General features: G+C 48.1%; 2 protein-coding genes and 1 pseudogene across 2 annotated transcripts; 1 reads left to right on the forward strand and 2 right to left on the reverse strand.

Moving 5' to 3' along the window:
* Window positions 1-3,631: 3,631 nt before the first annotated feature.
* LOC136470011 (zinc-finger homeodomain protein 8-like) lies at window positions 3,632-4,304 on the reverse strand (annotated as a pseudogene).
* A 3,256-nt stretch (window positions 4,305-7,560) lies between these two features.
* On the forward strand, window positions 7,561-10,402 carry LOC136473700 (uncharacterized membrane protein At4g09580-like). The gene is made up of 4 exons (XM_066471346.1): window positions 7,561-7,866; window positions 9,133-9,403; window positions 9,635-9,805; window positions 9,906-10,402. The coding sequence occupies exons 1-4, from the start codon at window positions 7,706-7,708 to the stop codon at window positions 10,065-10,067; spliced, it is 765 nt and encodes a 254-aa protein (XP_066327443.1). The 5' UTR covers window positions 7,561-7,705; the 3' UTR covers window positions 10,068-10,402.
* A 3,073-nt stretch (window positions 10,403-13,475) lies between these two features.
* Window positions 13,476-16,695, reverse strand: LOC136473701 (WEB family protein At5g16730, chloroplastic-like). The gene is made up of 3 exons (XM_066471348.1): window positions 16,395-16,695; window positions 16,057-16,273; window positions 13,476-15,959 (listed from the first exon to the last, which is right to left on the reverse strand). The coding sequence occupies exons 1-3, from the start codon at window positions 16,412-16,414 to the stop codon at window positions 13,908-13,910; spliced, it is 2,289 nt and encodes a 762-aa protein (XP_066327445.1). The 5' UTR covers window positions 16,415-16,695; the 3' UTR covers window positions 13,476-13,907.
* Window positions 16,696-16,932: the final 237 nt, after the last annotated feature.

A 16,932-nucleotide genomic window follows, 5' to 3' on the forward strand; every position in this document is an offset into this window, starting at 1 on the left:
GAGTTCGTGTCCCCGTCTTCCCCTCCTCCGTCGCTCGCCATCCTTCTAACCGGTGTGTTGTCTTCTCTAGGTGGCCCTCGTCTTCTCCGGCATCGGGCTCTGGTTGCGTAGGTACATTCCTAACCCTAACCATAACCCTAACCCCGCCTGCCGCCGGCAAGCAGCTCCCTACTACTCCTAAGTCCTACCTGATCCCCTCCCTACTCTCTCTCTCTGCCTCTCCCTTCTCCCTATCCCTATCTCCCCTCTAGATCTCGGTAACTATGTGAGTTCGTGTCCCCGTCTGCCCCTCCTCCACCGCTCGCCGTCCTTCTAACCTTACTGCTGTCTTCTCTAGGTGGCCCTCGTCTTCTCCAGCACCTGGCTCCGGTTGCGCAGGTACATCCCTAATCCTAACCCTAACCCTAACCCTAACCTTCCTCATCTTCCATTGATGAATGGTTTGTGATCTATTCTGATGTACTGTTTTCCTCCTCCTCTATGTCTTTACGCAGGTCGGTAGCTGATGCGTCGTCCTCTAGCTGTGGCATAGAGCGACCAAGGTTGCCCCGCACACCGTTGAGGAACAGTGCTGGAGAGCCCTCCGCAGTCGAGGGCGCCATGGCTGGTGCTGATGACGAGATCGTTTGGCCGCTCACTGGCAATGACGATCTCATCAAGGCATGCCTGGCACCTGAGGATGACGATGACACCCAAGAGGACGTTGCTGCCTTGTTCGGTCTGGATGGCGGTGGTGGTGAAGGGGCGATGGCAATTAGGACCCCGGTCGGCTCCAATAGCTCAACTCCATCTGTTGTTGGTACTAGTACCAGTTCTGGAACTGCTGTTGGTAAGCGTAAATCTGCTGCTGTGGGCTGATTTTGATGAGATCTATGAGACTGTGAATGATAGAAAAATCTGCACTAACGCTATCTGTAAAATGTGTAAACATGCTTTGTCTGCTAGATCTAATGCTGGCACTAGGCACTTGAAGGGGCACCAGAAATCTTATAGGCAGAAAACTGATCAAGCTGCTAGGGTTCAGTCTAGGCTTGCTTACAATGCTGATGGTTTTGTGCATAACTAGGACTATAAACCTGATGTTGCTAGATCAGAATTGTGTCGCTTGATTGTTAGACTTAATTTGTCGTTAGGTATTGATGAGACAGAGGCCTATGAGGATTACATTGTCCATGCTCATAACCCTAGGTTTATTAAAGTATCTAAAAGGTCCACCACTAGAGATCTGAGTAAATTGTTTACTGAACGTTGTAATATGCTTAAGAATTCTGTGTTGTCTGTTGCTTCCTCTGTTGCTCTGACATTAGACATCTGGTCTGGTAATACTAAGGAGGATTATATTAGTGCTATTGCTCATTTTGTTAGTGCGGATTGGAAGTTACAGAAAAAGGTTATTGGGCTTAGGTTGATTGAGGTGAAACATACTGGTGAAAACATTGCTGAAAGAGTTGCTTGTGTGGTTGAGGAGTTTTATCTCATTGATAAGGTTTTCTCTGTAACTCTAGACAATGCTTCATCTAATGCTAAGGCTATGGAAACTTTGACACCAATGTTTGTTGGTTATTTAGGTTCTGATCCTACACCTGAGCCTATTGATCCTTCTAAGCGTAAGTACAGTCTTGTGCAACAATGTTGTGCTTGCCATATAATTAATCTGATTGTAAAATCTGGTTTAAAGAGGTTCAAACCTTACACAGAAGATTTTAGAACTGCTATTAATTTCTTAAATTCCTCTAATCAAAGAATTGCTATGTTTAAGAATTACTGTACTGCTCAGGGTGTTAGACCTAGAAAGTTTGGTTTAGATATGAATGTTAGATGAAATCCTACATATCTTATGCTTAAACACTTGGTTCCATATAAGCATGTTTTTTCTGTGTTCATTAATTCCAATTATGGCTCTGAATTGTTGTCTGCAAGACATTGGTATATAGGTGAAAAGATATTAGAGTTTCTGGAACTATTTTATGAGTCCACTATTGTTCTTTCTGGTGTTTACTATCCAACTAGTCCACTTATCCTGCACCATCTGCTAGAAATTGCTTCTCATTTACATGCAAGTGAAAAGGATCAAAATCTAATTGTTGTTGTATATCCTATGAAGATTAAATTCCATAAATACTGGCAGCATATACCTCTGTTATATTCATTTGCATTCATTCTTGATCCTAGAGCTAAGATGAGAGGTTTATTTAGAGTCCTAGAATTACTTAAAGAGAGCACTGCTTGTGATTATACTTCATATTATGCTGATGTGAAAACTGAAATTTACAAGTTATTTAATAAATATGAGAGAAAGTTTAGTACAGCTAAGAGTCAAAGGGTTGCACAGCCTACAAGCCATACAGGTAAGAGAAAACAGGCATGGGGAAGAATCTTTGAGGCTCTGGATCTGTTGTTGGTCCTTCCCCTGCCTGTACCCCCACTTTATCTGCTTCTACTGCTAATGAGCTCTCAGTTTATCTAGACAGTGACAATGTCACCGCATATGAGAATAATTTTGATTTACTTCTCTAGTGGCGTGACCACAAACTAACCTATCCAATCCTATCTATAATGACTAGAGATATTATGTCTGTTTATGTTTCTATTGTCTCTTCGGAATCATATTTTAGATTGACAGGAAGGATCATCGAAGAGCGGCGACACTCCCTATTGCCTGAAACGGTGGAGACGCTGGCCTGCATGAAGGATTGGGAGTTGGGAGAGAGCAGATTACAACATACTGTTGACAACCAAGAACTGGAGGACTCCTTCAAGAATCTGTACCTCGATGATGATGGAGATGGGGCTGCTGGTACTGCTGGTGCTGGTTCATCTAGGGCTGGGGCTAGGACTGGCTCATCTGGGGCTGGTACATCTAGGACTAGGGCTGCTGGTAGTTAATCTGTTATCTCCATTTTGTATCTGTCATCTGTGACTATCAAGTATGACTTAGAACCTTTGAACAATGATGGAAGAGTTATTAAGAGTTGTGTTGCACTCTTTTACCCTTTCTAGGGTTTCTCATAAGGGTGAATTTTACCTAGAAAGGTTTTTAATGAGGCAGCATTGCACAAACAACTCATTTATCTTATCTCCTCTTTTGTTTTGTTGGCTTGGATTTGGTCATTTGGAGTTTGTTAAATTCTTGACTTAGAAGTTAGAATTTGTGTGTGATCACTGATCAATTTGTGGCTGAGTGTTGGTCTATTGTATGAGAATGAGAAGAATTTTGGAGTTTGCTTAGTTCTTGACTTAGAAGTTAGAATCAGAGAAGAATTTCTGAACAGTTTGACAATTTGCGAATCTGTGATCAGTTTGACAGTTTGTGACTTAGAAGTTCTTGACTTGTGAGTTGAGATTTTAAAATTTGAATGAATGAATATGTGCTAACAGTTGGATGAGAAGAATTTTGGGGTGACTTACGATCACCGGGCTTTGGGCCGGCCCGGCCTGCAGTTCTGGCCGTGCTTCCTGAGCCAGCACGACACGAATTTCGGCCCGTAGGGCCGTGCTTGGCCGAAGGCCAGGCACGACGCCCGTAGGGGCACGGCATGGGAGGCACGGCGTGCCATGCCGGCACGACCGCCTGCGGGCCGTGCTTGGCCCGGGCCCATGCCGGGCCGTGCCGGCCCGGCCCGTTGCCTAGCTATACCCTCTCCTCACGGTGCCTCTCCCTGGCGGTGCCTTCACAGCACGCGACGGCAGCGGCGCTACCTCCCTGACGGCGCCTTGACACGCGCATTCGCTCCTTCTGCTCCTTGGTGAACTTGGTCTGGAACCTCTTTCGACCGAAGCCGCCGCTCCCGCTAACCCCGCCGCTCCCGGGCACGACGCCGACGCCGAAGTCGTCCAGGCGCGGCGGCGTCTCAAAGCCGGCGCGCGCGAGCCACAGAGGGGCGTTGGGCACGGCGTGGTACGACAGCGCGAGGTGTGGTGGCGCTGGCATTGGCACGGGCACCAACCGGAGGAAGGCCTGTAGCGTGGCCTGGTGGTGGTGGTGGAAGTGCTGCGGCGGCGGCGCGGGCAGCGTCGGGTGCGGCGGGTGGAAGAAGACGGGCGGTGCGCACGAGCCCGGTGCCGCCAACGCGCCCGCGGCGAGGCGGCAGCACCCGCATGCCGCGCACTTGAGCGAATCCGGCGACGACACCATGTACTCGTCGCAGCCGTCGAACGCCTGCCCGCCCATGGCCACGGCGTGGTTGCGCATGCAGTGCTTGTACTTGCCACCCGCGCCACCCCCACTGCCGCCGCCCGCTGCTGGCGCACTCATAGGCCACCAAGCTCAGGTGATCCATCAGGTCCTCCGCTGGCGTCCTCATAGAGCACCTGGCAAGTCCGGCGGCGGTGACATTATTTGGATGAATGGATTGGACTGGATTCTATCGGTGTGGACTGGATTGGGTTGGACGTTTCAAAAATGCATTTTGGTTTGGATCGGATAGGTGCTTTCCTTAAGGTGGGTCGCTTTTGGATTGGGTTTAATGGACGCGGATCTTAATCCACTTCCAGGTTTACTCGTACCCCCTCCATCTTGTCAAGGTCCCTCTTATGTAGAATGGACACTACAATGTCACACTTGGGCTTCTGAAGTGTCATGAGGATCTTGCGGTTGCTTTCGTCGTTGGTGGATATAGATGCAATAAACCAAGAGAGTTTATTGGATAGCTGCATAAGACCAACAAGAGGGTTTATCTCGTCAGTAAGAATATTTAAATGAGTAGACGCATGTCATTGCAAAGTCCTATTGGGAGCATTTCGAAAGCGTCTAGGCATGATATCGCTCATTATTACGAGGTGGTGCCATCATTAAGATTAATGGGCTCTTCGTAAACATCATGGGCCAAGTCCTGACTATGCACCCTATTGTAGGTTTGCTCGTCAATGACAATACTCTCTCCGTCTCTGAATAAATAGATTTCTAAAGTTGTTTTAAGTCAAACTTTTTAAATTTTAACTGAATTTCTAAGAAAAAAAACGTCAAGATTTATGACATTAAATTAGTATCATTAGATATACAATAGAATATATTTTTATAATATACTTATTTTATGTCATAGATGTTCTTACTCTTTTCTGTAAAGTTAGTCAAACTTAAGATTATTTGACTTTTACGGATTCTAGAAATTGATTTACCGGAAGACTGAGGGAGTAGCGAGAGGTAGCCCACGATCGCGATGCACACTCTCAGAAGGTGAGAGGCAGCTGACGATGAGACAGACACCAGCCGCCAAATCACGACGACACGTGCTTCTCCCACTTCTAGCCTAAGTGGCACCGACAGGACATCTACCGAAACAAACGGAAGCTGCAGATCACAAAGCAAAAACAGATTGGATGTCCGACAAATCGTGCAAACAAGCTCTCAAATCACTTGAGCAAACTATGGTATAACACAATACAATGGAAGAGAGCAAACAAGCGTAAGGATCATAATACAGAGTTGGTCTATTCAAATAAAATGAAAAAACAGCAGGGCCTATTTGAACACTGCATATGCAAATTAAAAACCCGATAACATTATGCTAGCATCAGAATTACACTGACTTCTACCATTTAAGTAAAATATGTTTTGAAAGAATTTTGTATCAGGCCCGAAGCTCAACATAGCCGCTAAATCGTAGGTGTCCGCAACTCTGCTATAGCCTCGGGCAAATTAGAGAGGAAATGTGAAAGATTACTGAAACGTCTAGAAAAACCAATGGTGTCTTTCTAAGGTGTGATTGTGTGCACGTTTCACACGTTGACGTGTCGCTACCTCAGCTGTAGTGATCGCGTGAATTTCGTGATCGGGCCTCCTCAGTCCCCACGTTCCAATAGCATCAGCATCCTCACCGCGACGAAGGCCCGACAGAACGCTTGGGCCCTTGACAAGCAGCATCGACTCGCGCCGGCCTACACCAACTAGCCCTGCTCTTTGTTTTGGGTCTGCATGGGCCTAAACGGAAACACGCATGTAGCACCAGCGGACAGGAAAATTAAAAATTAAAAATTAAAAATTAAAGGGGCTATAACTCCTCCGCTGTCTTTTCAAACAGGATATATGACCTCCCTCGCGGTTCTCTAGATGGTTTTTTTCTTTTATATTTATTTTGGCTGAATCTTTAAAAAATAATAGTAAATTATTAAAAAAACATAAAATAAAAAATTGATTTTTGTTGGACTCCACATGAGTGGGTCTTCACATTAAACATATGATATGGTATGCTTTAGTATAAAATTTTTGCTCTAGCTTTATGTCTATGCTTTTCTGTGATTAATTCATAGCTGCAGTTTCTATGATTCTATTGTGGTGAATTTTTTATGGTGGATTGATCATTATATGCTTGAGATGCAGTAAAAACTTTATGCTCATTGGATCATGTATGACTGAGTTATACACTTATTCAGGTTTATGCTTATTAAATAGTTTTAAATAATTAAAAGTGTGTAAAAATAAAAAATATATGTTCTTTGTGTAATTTTCTATGTGAAAACATGATTATTTTAAGTGTTTATAAGATATAACAATAGTAATATTATATAGATAACACATGAAAATAAAGCTTGCTTAATTCTAAAAAAAAAGCTTGCTTATTACTCCCGTTATATCAAGATGCATGAAAGCTCATCGGTGTCTGCTGGTTAGTTCTGTTAGTGGATGTCAATCTAAATTGAGTCCTATCTAGCCTAGCTCTATAATGGAGAGAATGCCCTTACTTGGAATCTCAAGCATTCTTCTTCACTTGCATCAAGATCAAAGAGCTTATTCGATGCCATCTGAATTACTTCCCTAAGAAAGAGCTTAATTATAGTGTGAACGCTTCTTGCGCCACAAGAAGTGATTTTGACATGAAACCTGCGACAACTTTTTGTGAAGGAAATGAATTGAAAGCTGCTAGGCACTTTTGGTGTCCAGCCACAAGTTAGATGTGAAGGCATGTAAGTGCAAACAAATGTGGCACACACCGCACTACAGTATAGGCATATGTGGACCAAATAAGCTGAAGGAAATAAACAGAAAGTAACATAGAGTCCGTGTGCATATATCTGCTAGATGCGTAACGTCTATAAGATTAGTTGATTTTTTTTTGTGAAGATGATTTTTGTGATTTTGACGGTGTATTTGGCTGTGTATTCTCATCGATTAGTTTGACCGTTTCTAATGTTTGTGGTGTTTTCAAAGGTTGTGCCTCTAGGCTCACATGCTCTTAGGCAAGGTATTTTTTTTCTCTTTTGATTTGAATATAAAAAAAATTAGAAATCATGTCGGACAAGACTATAAAAAGAAAAAAAAAAGAAAAACATAGAGTAGCAACAACTGGACAAAGAACTTTTAATTCCAAAAGAAGAATTAATACTTTAATAAAAATGTCTTAAAAATTGAGATACATGACTCAAACAGCTAAAACACACTTAGGAAACCCTACCGTGCAAACCTACCAAATTCTGCCCAAAAAACACAGCGGAACTGTTTGCCTAGAAATCATAGGAACATGATGATGGAATATTCCAAAATCTCTCAATTTCCTCAAATCGACCAGACAGGAAAGAGGAGAAGCGTAACCGAAGTCCAATATAAGACTACGGCGGTCTCCATTTTTCTTGTCCCCTCCCCCTTTCCTTTCCCCCCCTCTCCTCTAGCCTCTAGCTCGTTCCCCCCGCAAGCTCGCGACCTCGCCCAGCGGCCAAACCACGCTAGCTAGAGTTTGCAGTTGGAAGAGGGGAGGAGGAAGAGGACGAGATGGCGAGGGACGACGGGTTCCCGGTGTGGGAGGCGGCGCTGCTCACCGGCGTGGCTGCCGTCTTCGCTGCGGGGCTGGCCGGCGTCTACGTCTCCATGCCTCGCTCTGACTACAGCTTCATCAAGCTGCCCCGCAACCTCCAGGAGCTCCAAGTCCTCACGTAATCCAACCCTCTCCGTTCGTAGTTGCTCTAATTTGGTACCCCCAAAGGCCCAAGCCATTTTTTCACTTTTGTTTTGATTTTAGAATTGTTTTGTTTTTGCTCTTTTTGTGATTTAAAGCTCAACAGATGGCCTAAATCCTGCTTCGATCGTTCTAATTAACTCGTGATTGTCTAGCAAGACAAACAGATATATATGATCTTCAAGCTGTTCTTTGTTGGGTTGCATTGGTAGATTTGGCAGTGTAATCGTATCTTGAAGCAAAAGAAGGATCTGTTGTGCTCCTTGTCATGTTTGATATGGCCAATTTATATTATTCGGCAATAGAATATAGGTAGAATGTGAATTTATAACATGGTTGTCCAAATCCAAGTAGGTTCATGCACTTTGCTGTGTGTGGTCCCCTTGATTCATTGAAAAAAAGTAATAAATTCCGTAGTTTTCGGAGTCGGTGGAGTTTGTAATCCTTTCTTTTCGATATTTGGTTTCTGACCAGCTGTAACTGTCATATGGTTTGAACCTGTTCACAGCGTGTTTTGTGATGTGTGCCTTCCTGTTCAGTTTATTACTGTTAGCTCACAAAGCACGTTGTAATCTTGTGTACACACGTGAGCACATCTTCCTTGTCATCATTTGTAAGTTAACAGATGCTGAAGTCGCTGATATTTGTAAGGTCAGGTCACCACTCACCAGTAAATGTAGAGTACAGAAACTACAGTTTTACTTCTTTTTTGTCAGTTCAGCAGTAAAGTTATGGTGCAACTTTATTTCATGACGAAGTTATCATCTGGTAGTACAATTCAGTATTTGTCAGTTTGACATCAGAGTTCAGAGTGTTGCCAATATGTTGCTGTAGGATTATGGGGGTGTTTGGTTCTCTAGTCGTTCCTAAAATTTATGTCACATCGAATGTTTAGATATTAATAAGAAGCATTAAATTAGATTAATTACAAAACCAATTATATAGATGGAGGCTAATTTCTGAGACGAATTTTTTAAGCCTAATTAATCTATCATTAGCACATGTTTACTGTAGCACCACGTTGTCAAATCATGGGCTAATTAGGCTTAAAAGATTCGTCTCGTAAATTAGTCACAAGTTGTGCAATTAGTTTCGTAATTAATCTATATTTAATACTTCATACATGTGTCTAAACATTCAATGTGATAGGAATTTTAGGAGATCCTGTAGTAACCATACAGCCCCTATGTACGTTTCAGTTCCAATGTCTCTAACTGTGGGAAGTGGATCGCCTGCCTTGCAGTGTCCATCTGGAGGGCTACACCAGTGACTATACCATCCAGGTGCTGGTGGGCTACTGTGCCGTGTACATCTTCATGCAGACGTTCATGATCCCAGGGACCATTTTCATGTCCCTGCTTGCCGGGGCCCTCTTTGGGCAGCTCGGTGGTCTAGCCCTGGTGATCTTTGCTGCCACTGCCGGTGCTTCTTGCTGTTATTTCCTGTCCAAGCTTGTAGGGAAACCACTGGTCTTCTCGTTGTGGCCAGACAAGCTCACGTTCTTCCAAAAGCAGGTAACGGCAGGACGTGCATTGTTAGTTGACATGCTGTTATGATGATGCTCAAACATGGAATGATGCCTTATTCTCAATTTACTGCCAATGTGGAACAGCTACTTCGTTGATTTGATGTTCTTATAGGAGTATTTAGCCGCTTCATGTTTATATTATGTCAGTGTTGAATCTACAATGTCAATGCCCACAACTGAAAAGAGTAAGTAAACAATGCTCTTTAATTTTTTTCAGGTTGCAAAAAGAAGAGAGAAGCTGCTGAATTACATGCTTTTCTTGAGAGTCACCCCAACACTGCCCAATACTTTCATCAATTTTTCTTCACCTATAGTGGGTGTGCCATACCATACTTTCTTCTTGGCGACAGCCATTGGCCTCATCCCAGCTGCCTATGTGACTGTCCGGGTATTCCTGCTTCTACTGTACTCGTTCCCTCAAGTGCATTCTTCGTGTGTGTGTGTGTGTGCTAATTGGTTATCCTAACTTTCGCCTTTCTGATTTCTAGGCTGGAATTGCTTTGAGCGACCTGAGATCGTTGAATGACCTGTATGATCCACAGTCGATAGCGGTGCTGTTCCTGATCGGGCTTGTTTCGGTGACGCCAACGTTGCTGGGAAAGAACGAGACGCCAAGCAGGGCATCAGACATGGCCGCTAGCACCAACTGATCACTTACACGCCGCCCCAGCTCTCCTCTCCTGTATGTACATACAAAAGTCCAGCGTTTGGTGGCGGCTCCGAGACCCTGGATCAAATAGAACCCACCACGAACATGGCGAGGGCCCCCAGTCTGTCTCCACTTTTGTGCTGATTTCGTAGAAGGGATCGGATATCTCATGATCACCTCTCGTCGTGAATCTTGCTGGCAAAACGGGCTGGGAACAGGCCTCCTTCGGTTGCTGTGTTTTACATTGTTTAGATGGAAGGTTTCACTGATTGTATGTATCTTGCACACGTTAGCCAGACTCAATCAATACAGCCGATTCAGTGATTCATTGATGAACGTTTGCTGTGTTGTCGTATGCCTGTGAAATGTTTCTTCAGTTTAGTGTATCCTGTGCGTTTGCGTGTGGGTCTGTGGAGATTTTGCGTTTGTTCGGACGCGACACGGGATGCAAGTGGCCCGTCATTCTCGATCTTGCTTTATTTCATATAGATGTGTGATCAGTGTTCATTCATAGCTATTCAGAGGAGGCAATATCTATATGTTGACGATAGTGCGTTGGTTATGGTTGGTAACGCATATGTTCGCCCACCTCTTTGTTGGGACCTCTTGAGCCGTGCAATGGCATGGACGACGATGTGTCATGATACCGTGGACCTCCCCGGCAAGGGGGTTGGTGGCGCTCCGAAAGCCGCTGGCTGCTGACGAGGCATCCATGCTCCAATCCTAGCCACGAGCCAGCACAGCCAGTAGCCACAGGGGTGGTGTGTGGCATTGTGTCCACGGTTTACGCGTTGACGTGTCGGGTGCCTCAGCTGTCGTGATTGGACCTCCTTGGTCCTCACGAATAGTATCAGCAGCATCTTTTTTTATGAAAAATATCAGCAGCATCCTCACTCACCCTATATATGGGCACGCAGCCCGACACGAAGCCCGCTTTTTTGGCCTGGCCCAAGCACAGTGAGGCCCGGTGGCCAGCGGGCCTGGGCTGGCACGGCTCGAGGGAGCAGGCCGTGCTTGGGCCTTACCCTAGGCACGTGGGCTGGCACGGCATGGCCCGTAATTTAGGGGAGGCCCGGTGCCTGGCTTGTTAAGAATCCCTACTTCCCAGCTCAATACTATTCCTAACCCTAACTTCCCCACCGACCCCCTCCCTCCCCACCGTGCGCCCGCGCCACACTCGCAACGCGCGCCTCGCTCGCCTTCCGTTCCCCGCGCCTCCCCTAGTCGCGAGCACCGCGCCGCCTCCTCGTCCCTCGATTCCCCCTCTCTTTCCCAGGCTGAGCATCACGATGGAGGCTCCCCTCCTCCCTCGAGCCTCCTTCTCCCTCAAGCCTTGGTGAGCGCGACGGCAGCGGCTCCCCTCCCGCAGTCCTGCCTCGCCATGGAAGGTGGTGACGCCCCTCTCGGCTCCACGCCCCCCCGCGCCCCGGCCTCCTCCACGGCGGCGTTGACCTCCACCTCCTCAACGCTCCATTCCGCCCCCTGCGGCCAGATCTTCGGCGAGTGCGGCATCCTCGAGCTCGCTGTCCGTCGCCACGGATCTAGCACCGAGCGCCTTAGGGTGAGCTGCGAGCGCGCCGGCGGGGCGGCCGCCGCCACCTCCCGCGGTGGCTGCACCCCCTCCCCGCCCCCTCTCTCTCTCTCTGTTGGCATTTGGTGGGCCACGGGCCGGCCCGTCCTGCTAAAAAGGCCGTGCTCATCGGGCCGGCCCCACACGAAAAGTGGCTCATAGTGCCGTGCCTGCCGAAGGCCAGGCCCGCGTGCCTGAGAGGCACGGCCCATAGGGCACAGCGTGACGTGCCGGCCCGATGGCATCGTGCCGGGTCTGGCACGGGCCCGTGCCGTGCCGTGCCGGCCCGTTGACCATCTATAACTCCCCCCAACGAAGGCCCAACAGAACACTTGGGCCTGTGAGAAGCAGGAGTTCGACTCTCCCCGGCCTCCGCCAACTAGCCCAGTTCTTTATTTTGGGGGTCTCCATGGGCCGAAGCGAAAACACGACATGCAGCACCAGCGGGCGAGCGACGGCGGCAGCCTGTTTCGGCGTTTCCGCAACAGAAGCCATCCAATCCAACAATCGCCTCCCCGCGTCCACGGCGGAAACGGGCAGGAATCGCGGGCAGTGGCCACGGACGATGATCCCACGCGGCGGGTGGCCGCTTTCTCCTGCAGCGCCGTGCGGGGATTCCGTTGGAACGTGCAGCGGCCGTCCACCCGGTGCGCGCACGGCGCACGCCTCGCCTCCTGCTGTGTCCTGCACAACTGCACAAGCACGGCCGTCGGCCGCGCCGCACCTGCACGTCGGTGCGCGAGCTGTCTCCAGGCCAGGCGGCCACCTGCCGCTTCCTTGCGGGGAAGGTGATTCTTGTCCTGGGTTGCAGTTACAGGCTACAGCATGTCATGTGACACAATCCTCGCCTCGCGTACGTATACTGATTGATGGGCCTGCTGGCCAATCCTTTACTCTCACACGTGCGTACGCAAACGCAATCCTCCTTTGTTTCACGGCTTTCTCGTTCATTAGCCAGTACCTGTCTCTGTCCAATGCTGATTCTCTGCCCATGTTCGTAATGTCCCTGTACCTTGCTGTCTCGGTAGATTCAGCTGGAAGAACGTGATGCCCCCCCTGAGATTTCAGGACTGTCCCAAGATAAATGCCATATCTCAGTAGTATTTACTATGCAAGCGGATAGCAATAGCAGGGCACGGAAGTGATCGAGGCATTTTAACAGTGGCACATACTACTATCTGCAGATTGTGTGGGCAAATGCAGTGTTTTCTTCCCGACATTGTCCACAGGGAGGGTGGTCCTGGCATCATGGGTAATGTCGTCGCAGCACACGTCCTGGGTAATGGGGATATCCTCTACGGTCGGAGTGTTTTCTTAAGACGCTGCGCCGGCAAGAACGCAAATCTGAATGAGACATGCCACGCGTGAGCTCTGAGCTTTGAACCCTACAACAACCGCTTCTTGATTCCGTGCACAGCTGTCAGACATCCACATGTTTCCACTGAAAAAATAGGCCCCGCTCGCACATGTCTTCCACCCTCTCAGCCGTGTCGCTCGTCCGTCCCTCCTGCGATGCGGTTTAGGAAGAGACAGCTCGCGCATGGCGAAATTCAGAGTTCTTCGATGCGCAGCACAGACCAACACCAACTGGGAGTTCATCATAAGCCAGGCAGCCAGCAATGCGGTTGAGGACTTGAGGACAGAAAACTTGCTGCCAAGAAAGCGGAACCAAACGGCTTATGAATTCCATTGCCGTGTGCATGCAGACATGTGAGGCGCAGGGCTATCATTTATGCAGATGCAGTGATGCCGGATTGCCGCCGGACTGCAGGCTGTACTGACCTTCCATTCAGGAGGTCGGAGAGATACGCGGACACAAAATAGCTGGAGAGATACGCGGACACAATAAATAGCTCAAGTACATTGACATCCACTGTCCACAGACCCTCACACTGGACTCAATTGAAGTCAACAAGACAGAGGAAGTGCAGCTCCATCTTGGTCCTGCTACAGATATTTTACACTCACAAATGCTGTGAAGTATATACGGGAACAAATGAATCCAAATCCCACGTCCCTTTACATTAACATTACCCCAGCAGGCGAAGAAATACATGGACTAGAGTATCAATATCAATGCTCCTCAAAACATGCACAATATAAGAAAATAAACAGAAAAAGGGAAGCAAATACATCACCCTTCTGTTCTCTTCTGAAACTTCTTATACTATTATCTTTACGGCGAAACCTGCAGTTCTGCTGAACCAAAGTGAAGATGAACCTAGAGAAATAGTCATCCATTTTTTGTTCTTTGAGATGGTTCGATTTGTTCTAATGCTGGCTTTTCTTCTTCAACAAACCACCAAATTTCTTCATCAAAGGCTTCTTCGGTTGCTGCAGCTTGATTGCCAGCTTCGTGCTGTTGTTCACCCTGTTGTCTATGGACAACCTGTGGCCATCAGAGGCAGCGTCTCCCTTGTTGGACTCCAGATCAAATTCTGATTCACCGTCTTTCTCCTTCTCTGTAGATAGATTGTACTCAGTGACCTTGCTGTTCTCCCACATCTTTGTAGCGATCACTACAGGATCATCATCCTTCGTATTTCCCTTGTCATTCTCATCTTTTGGACCTGTTCCATTTAGCACTTTAGCATTGCCAAGCACGGAAGATAGCTCCTTCAGCTTCTCTGAAGCATTCGATTCTTTGACCTGTAGCTCATCATTCTCCTGTTTTATGTTCCGCAATTCATTCTCTTTGTCTAGCAGCTTTTCTTTCCAGCTCAAAGCTTCAGCTTTGGCTTCATCCTTGGCTATGCTCGCTTCCTCTACCTGAGCTTCCAGCTCCTTCAGCTTCTCCTCCAGCTCAGCATTTCTATTTTCGCAGTCTTGCACCTTCTCTACCACCTTATCCATCTCAACTCTCATTGTACCAATTTCTTCTTCTGACTTTTTGATGGAGCTCACAAAGCTGACCTCTTTGGATTGCCACTCCTCAGATGTATTCTTCGCTTCTGCCTCCATTCGCTCCACCGTCTTCTTCAAGCAGACTCTCTCGTAGTTTGCTTCATCAAGCATCACTTCATAGTTCTCCTGGGTGTTCTTGAGATTCATGTTGAGCTCCTCTATTTGTGCCTTGGCACGCTCAATCTCTTCTTGTTTGTTCAGGTACCTCTCCCGTGCCTCTCTTGCCTCACCAGACATTTCATGCAACGCTGAGGCTAGATCTTCCATAGCCTTCTTAACTTTCTCATACTCATCTTTGCTAGTTTCTAGTTCCTTAGCCAGCCTCTCCTTCTCTTCACATATTGATTCAATTTGTGAACTTGCATTGTTCTCATTGTTAATAGCATCCATCTTCTCTTCTTCCAGTGCTTGGAGCTTTGACTGAAGCTCATTGATCTCTTCCCTCAGTTCAAATGCTTCTTTCTCAGCAACATCAAGGCGCTCATTAGACACAATAATATCTTCATTCTGCCTAGCTACCTCTTCTTCCAAAGCCTGCAACTTGTTCTGAAGGTCAGAAAGTTCAGACTCTTTCTCCGAAAGCAAGGTGCTTGCTGCATCCAATTCTTTCATCACCGAGTTCAAGGAATCAACCTTCAACATGTAAGACTGGTTGGCTGCCTCCAATTTAATTTCCAGAATTTCAGCCTTTTGCTTCCATTCATCAGCTAGCTCCTCTGCCTCTGCTCTGGCCTTCATAGCATTGGCAGCATCAACTCTCAGCGCTTCAATCACATACCCCAACTCAGATACCTTCTCTTCAGCATCCTTTGCCTTCTGGAGCTCAATCTTCAGTGTAGAGACCTCCGCCTCAAGCCTCATGATTTGCTCAGCGCCTTCTCTCTCTTTGCTCTCCAGCTCAATGTCAAGCAGTTCTTTCAGGCGAGCAACCTCTGTGTTGAGGACCTCCACCTTATGAGCATTCACTTCATTGAGCCGGATAGCATCATCCACCTGATTAAGGGCCAAGTTCTTGGCATCGATCGCATCAGCGAGCTCATACCTAGCCTTCCCGAGCTGCTCCACTGTGGACCGCAGCGCGGTAGCATCTGACTCCTGCTGGCTCCGCATGCTCTCCAGCTTCCTCTGCAGCTCCTCCTCCTTCCTCTGCATGGACTCGATGCTCGTCTGCTCCAGCTCGACCGCGCGGAACATCTCGGTCTCGGAGGCCTCCTCCGCCTTCTTCCGCGCTGCGAGCGCGACCAGCAGGTTCGCATTGGCCTCGTCGGCCAGCCGCTTGGCATCCTCCAGCTCCTCAAGTGCCTGGACCTTCTCCTTCTCCTTCTCCGCCAGCTGCTCCTTTGCCCTCTTCAGCTCCTCCTGAACCGCGGCGAGCTGCGCCTGCAGTTCGTGAGACTGCTTCACGGCGCTGCTTTGCTTCTGCAGCCATTCCAACGGGATTAGTCACATCCAAACAACCCAAACGGCACCAAGCAAGATCAAGCGACACTGATGACGAATCAAAAGAGACTCGTACCTCTGCAGGCGGCGTGCTGAGGCGGGCGAAGACCTTGGGCGTGCGGCGTTCGCCCGACGGCGGCTTGTCCGCCGACCCAGGGGACCTATCGGCGGCGCGAGGCGCCTGCGGCGGAGTGCCATTGGCCGGCTTGGCGGGGCCCGGCTTGCTCGGCCTGCTGCCGCCCTTGGGCGTCGGCGGCGTGGTCTTGCCGCTCTTCCTCTCTGCCGCCGCAGATCTGCGTTCCAAGAACCAAATTTTTTGCTCAGATCAAGAACCGGACCACGCGACCTACCAGGATCTGCAGCCGAAAAAAAAGAAAAGAATTGTCGCGCAGAGCCAGAGAGATCGATGCTTACTTCGGTCTGGCTCCCAGCATTGCTCCGGCTGTCGCAGGCGGTCTCTGCAGCTCCGAACCGGGACGGGGATTGGGAGGGAAGAAGCAGTCGGTGTGTCGGTGTTGGTCACTGTGAGCAACAGCAGAGCACAGGGCAGCCGTGGTGGTAGCTAGGGGGGAGGGGAGGAATAGAATCTGATCACCAGCACCAGCGTCATGAACAGCTAAGCTGAGTGTATATGTGTGATTCGTATACGGATCTCACATCATTAGGCTGGAGAGAGAGAGAGAGAGAGAGAGAGAGAGAGAGAGTGATTGAGAGGTGAAGTGTATAAAGCCAAGAGAAAGGCAGGGCTTGGAGCCTGTTTTAAAGCTCTAGATTAATAGTGGTAACAGTGCTTTAGCAGAGAGAGAAGGAATAAGATCACGCATTGTTTGTGTGGCAGTGCCAGGGTTAAAAATTCAGAGAGCACGCTTTGCTTGAGCCTGCAGCTGATGCCCCCTCTAACCACCGGTGGCCTGGCCGAGCAAGCAGACAGAGGGTGACCGTGGAAAAAGAC

This window comes from Miscanthus floridulus, chromosome 8 (genome assembly GCF_019320115.1).
Source record: "Miscanthus floridulus cultivar M001 chromosome 8, ASM1932011v1, whole genome shotgun sequence".
NCBI classification, from domain to species: Eukaryota; Viridiplantae; Streptophyta; class Magnoliopsida; order Poales; family Poaceae; genus Miscanthus; species Miscanthus floridulus.

Bases quoted from the DNA above. Each gene is read 5' to 3' on its own strand.
- LOC136473700 (XM_066471346.1), top strand. From the start codon at position 7,706: ATGGCGAGGGACGACGGGTTCCCGGTGTGGGAGGCGGCGCTGCTCACC. The intron at 7,867-9,132 runs GTAATCCAACCC...CCTGCCTTGCAG, and splicing joins CAGGAGCTCCAAGTCCTCAC to TGTCCATCTGGAGGGCTACA. The intron at 9,806-9,905 runs GTATTCCTGCTT...TCTGATTTCTAG, and splicing joins CTGCCTATGTGACTGTCCGG to GCTGGAATTGCTTTGAGCGA.
- LOC136473701 (XM_066471348.1), bottom strand. From the start codon at position 16,414: ATGCTGGGAGCCAGACCGAA. The intron at 16,274-16,394 runs GTAAGCATCGAT...CTTGGAACGCAG, and splicing joins ATGCTGGGAGCCAGACCGAA to ATCTGCGGCGGCAGAGAGGA. The intron at 15,960-16,056 runs GTACGAGTCTCT...GAATGGCTGCAG, and splicing joins TCAGCACGCCGCCTGCAGAG to AAGCAAAGCAGCGCCGTGAA.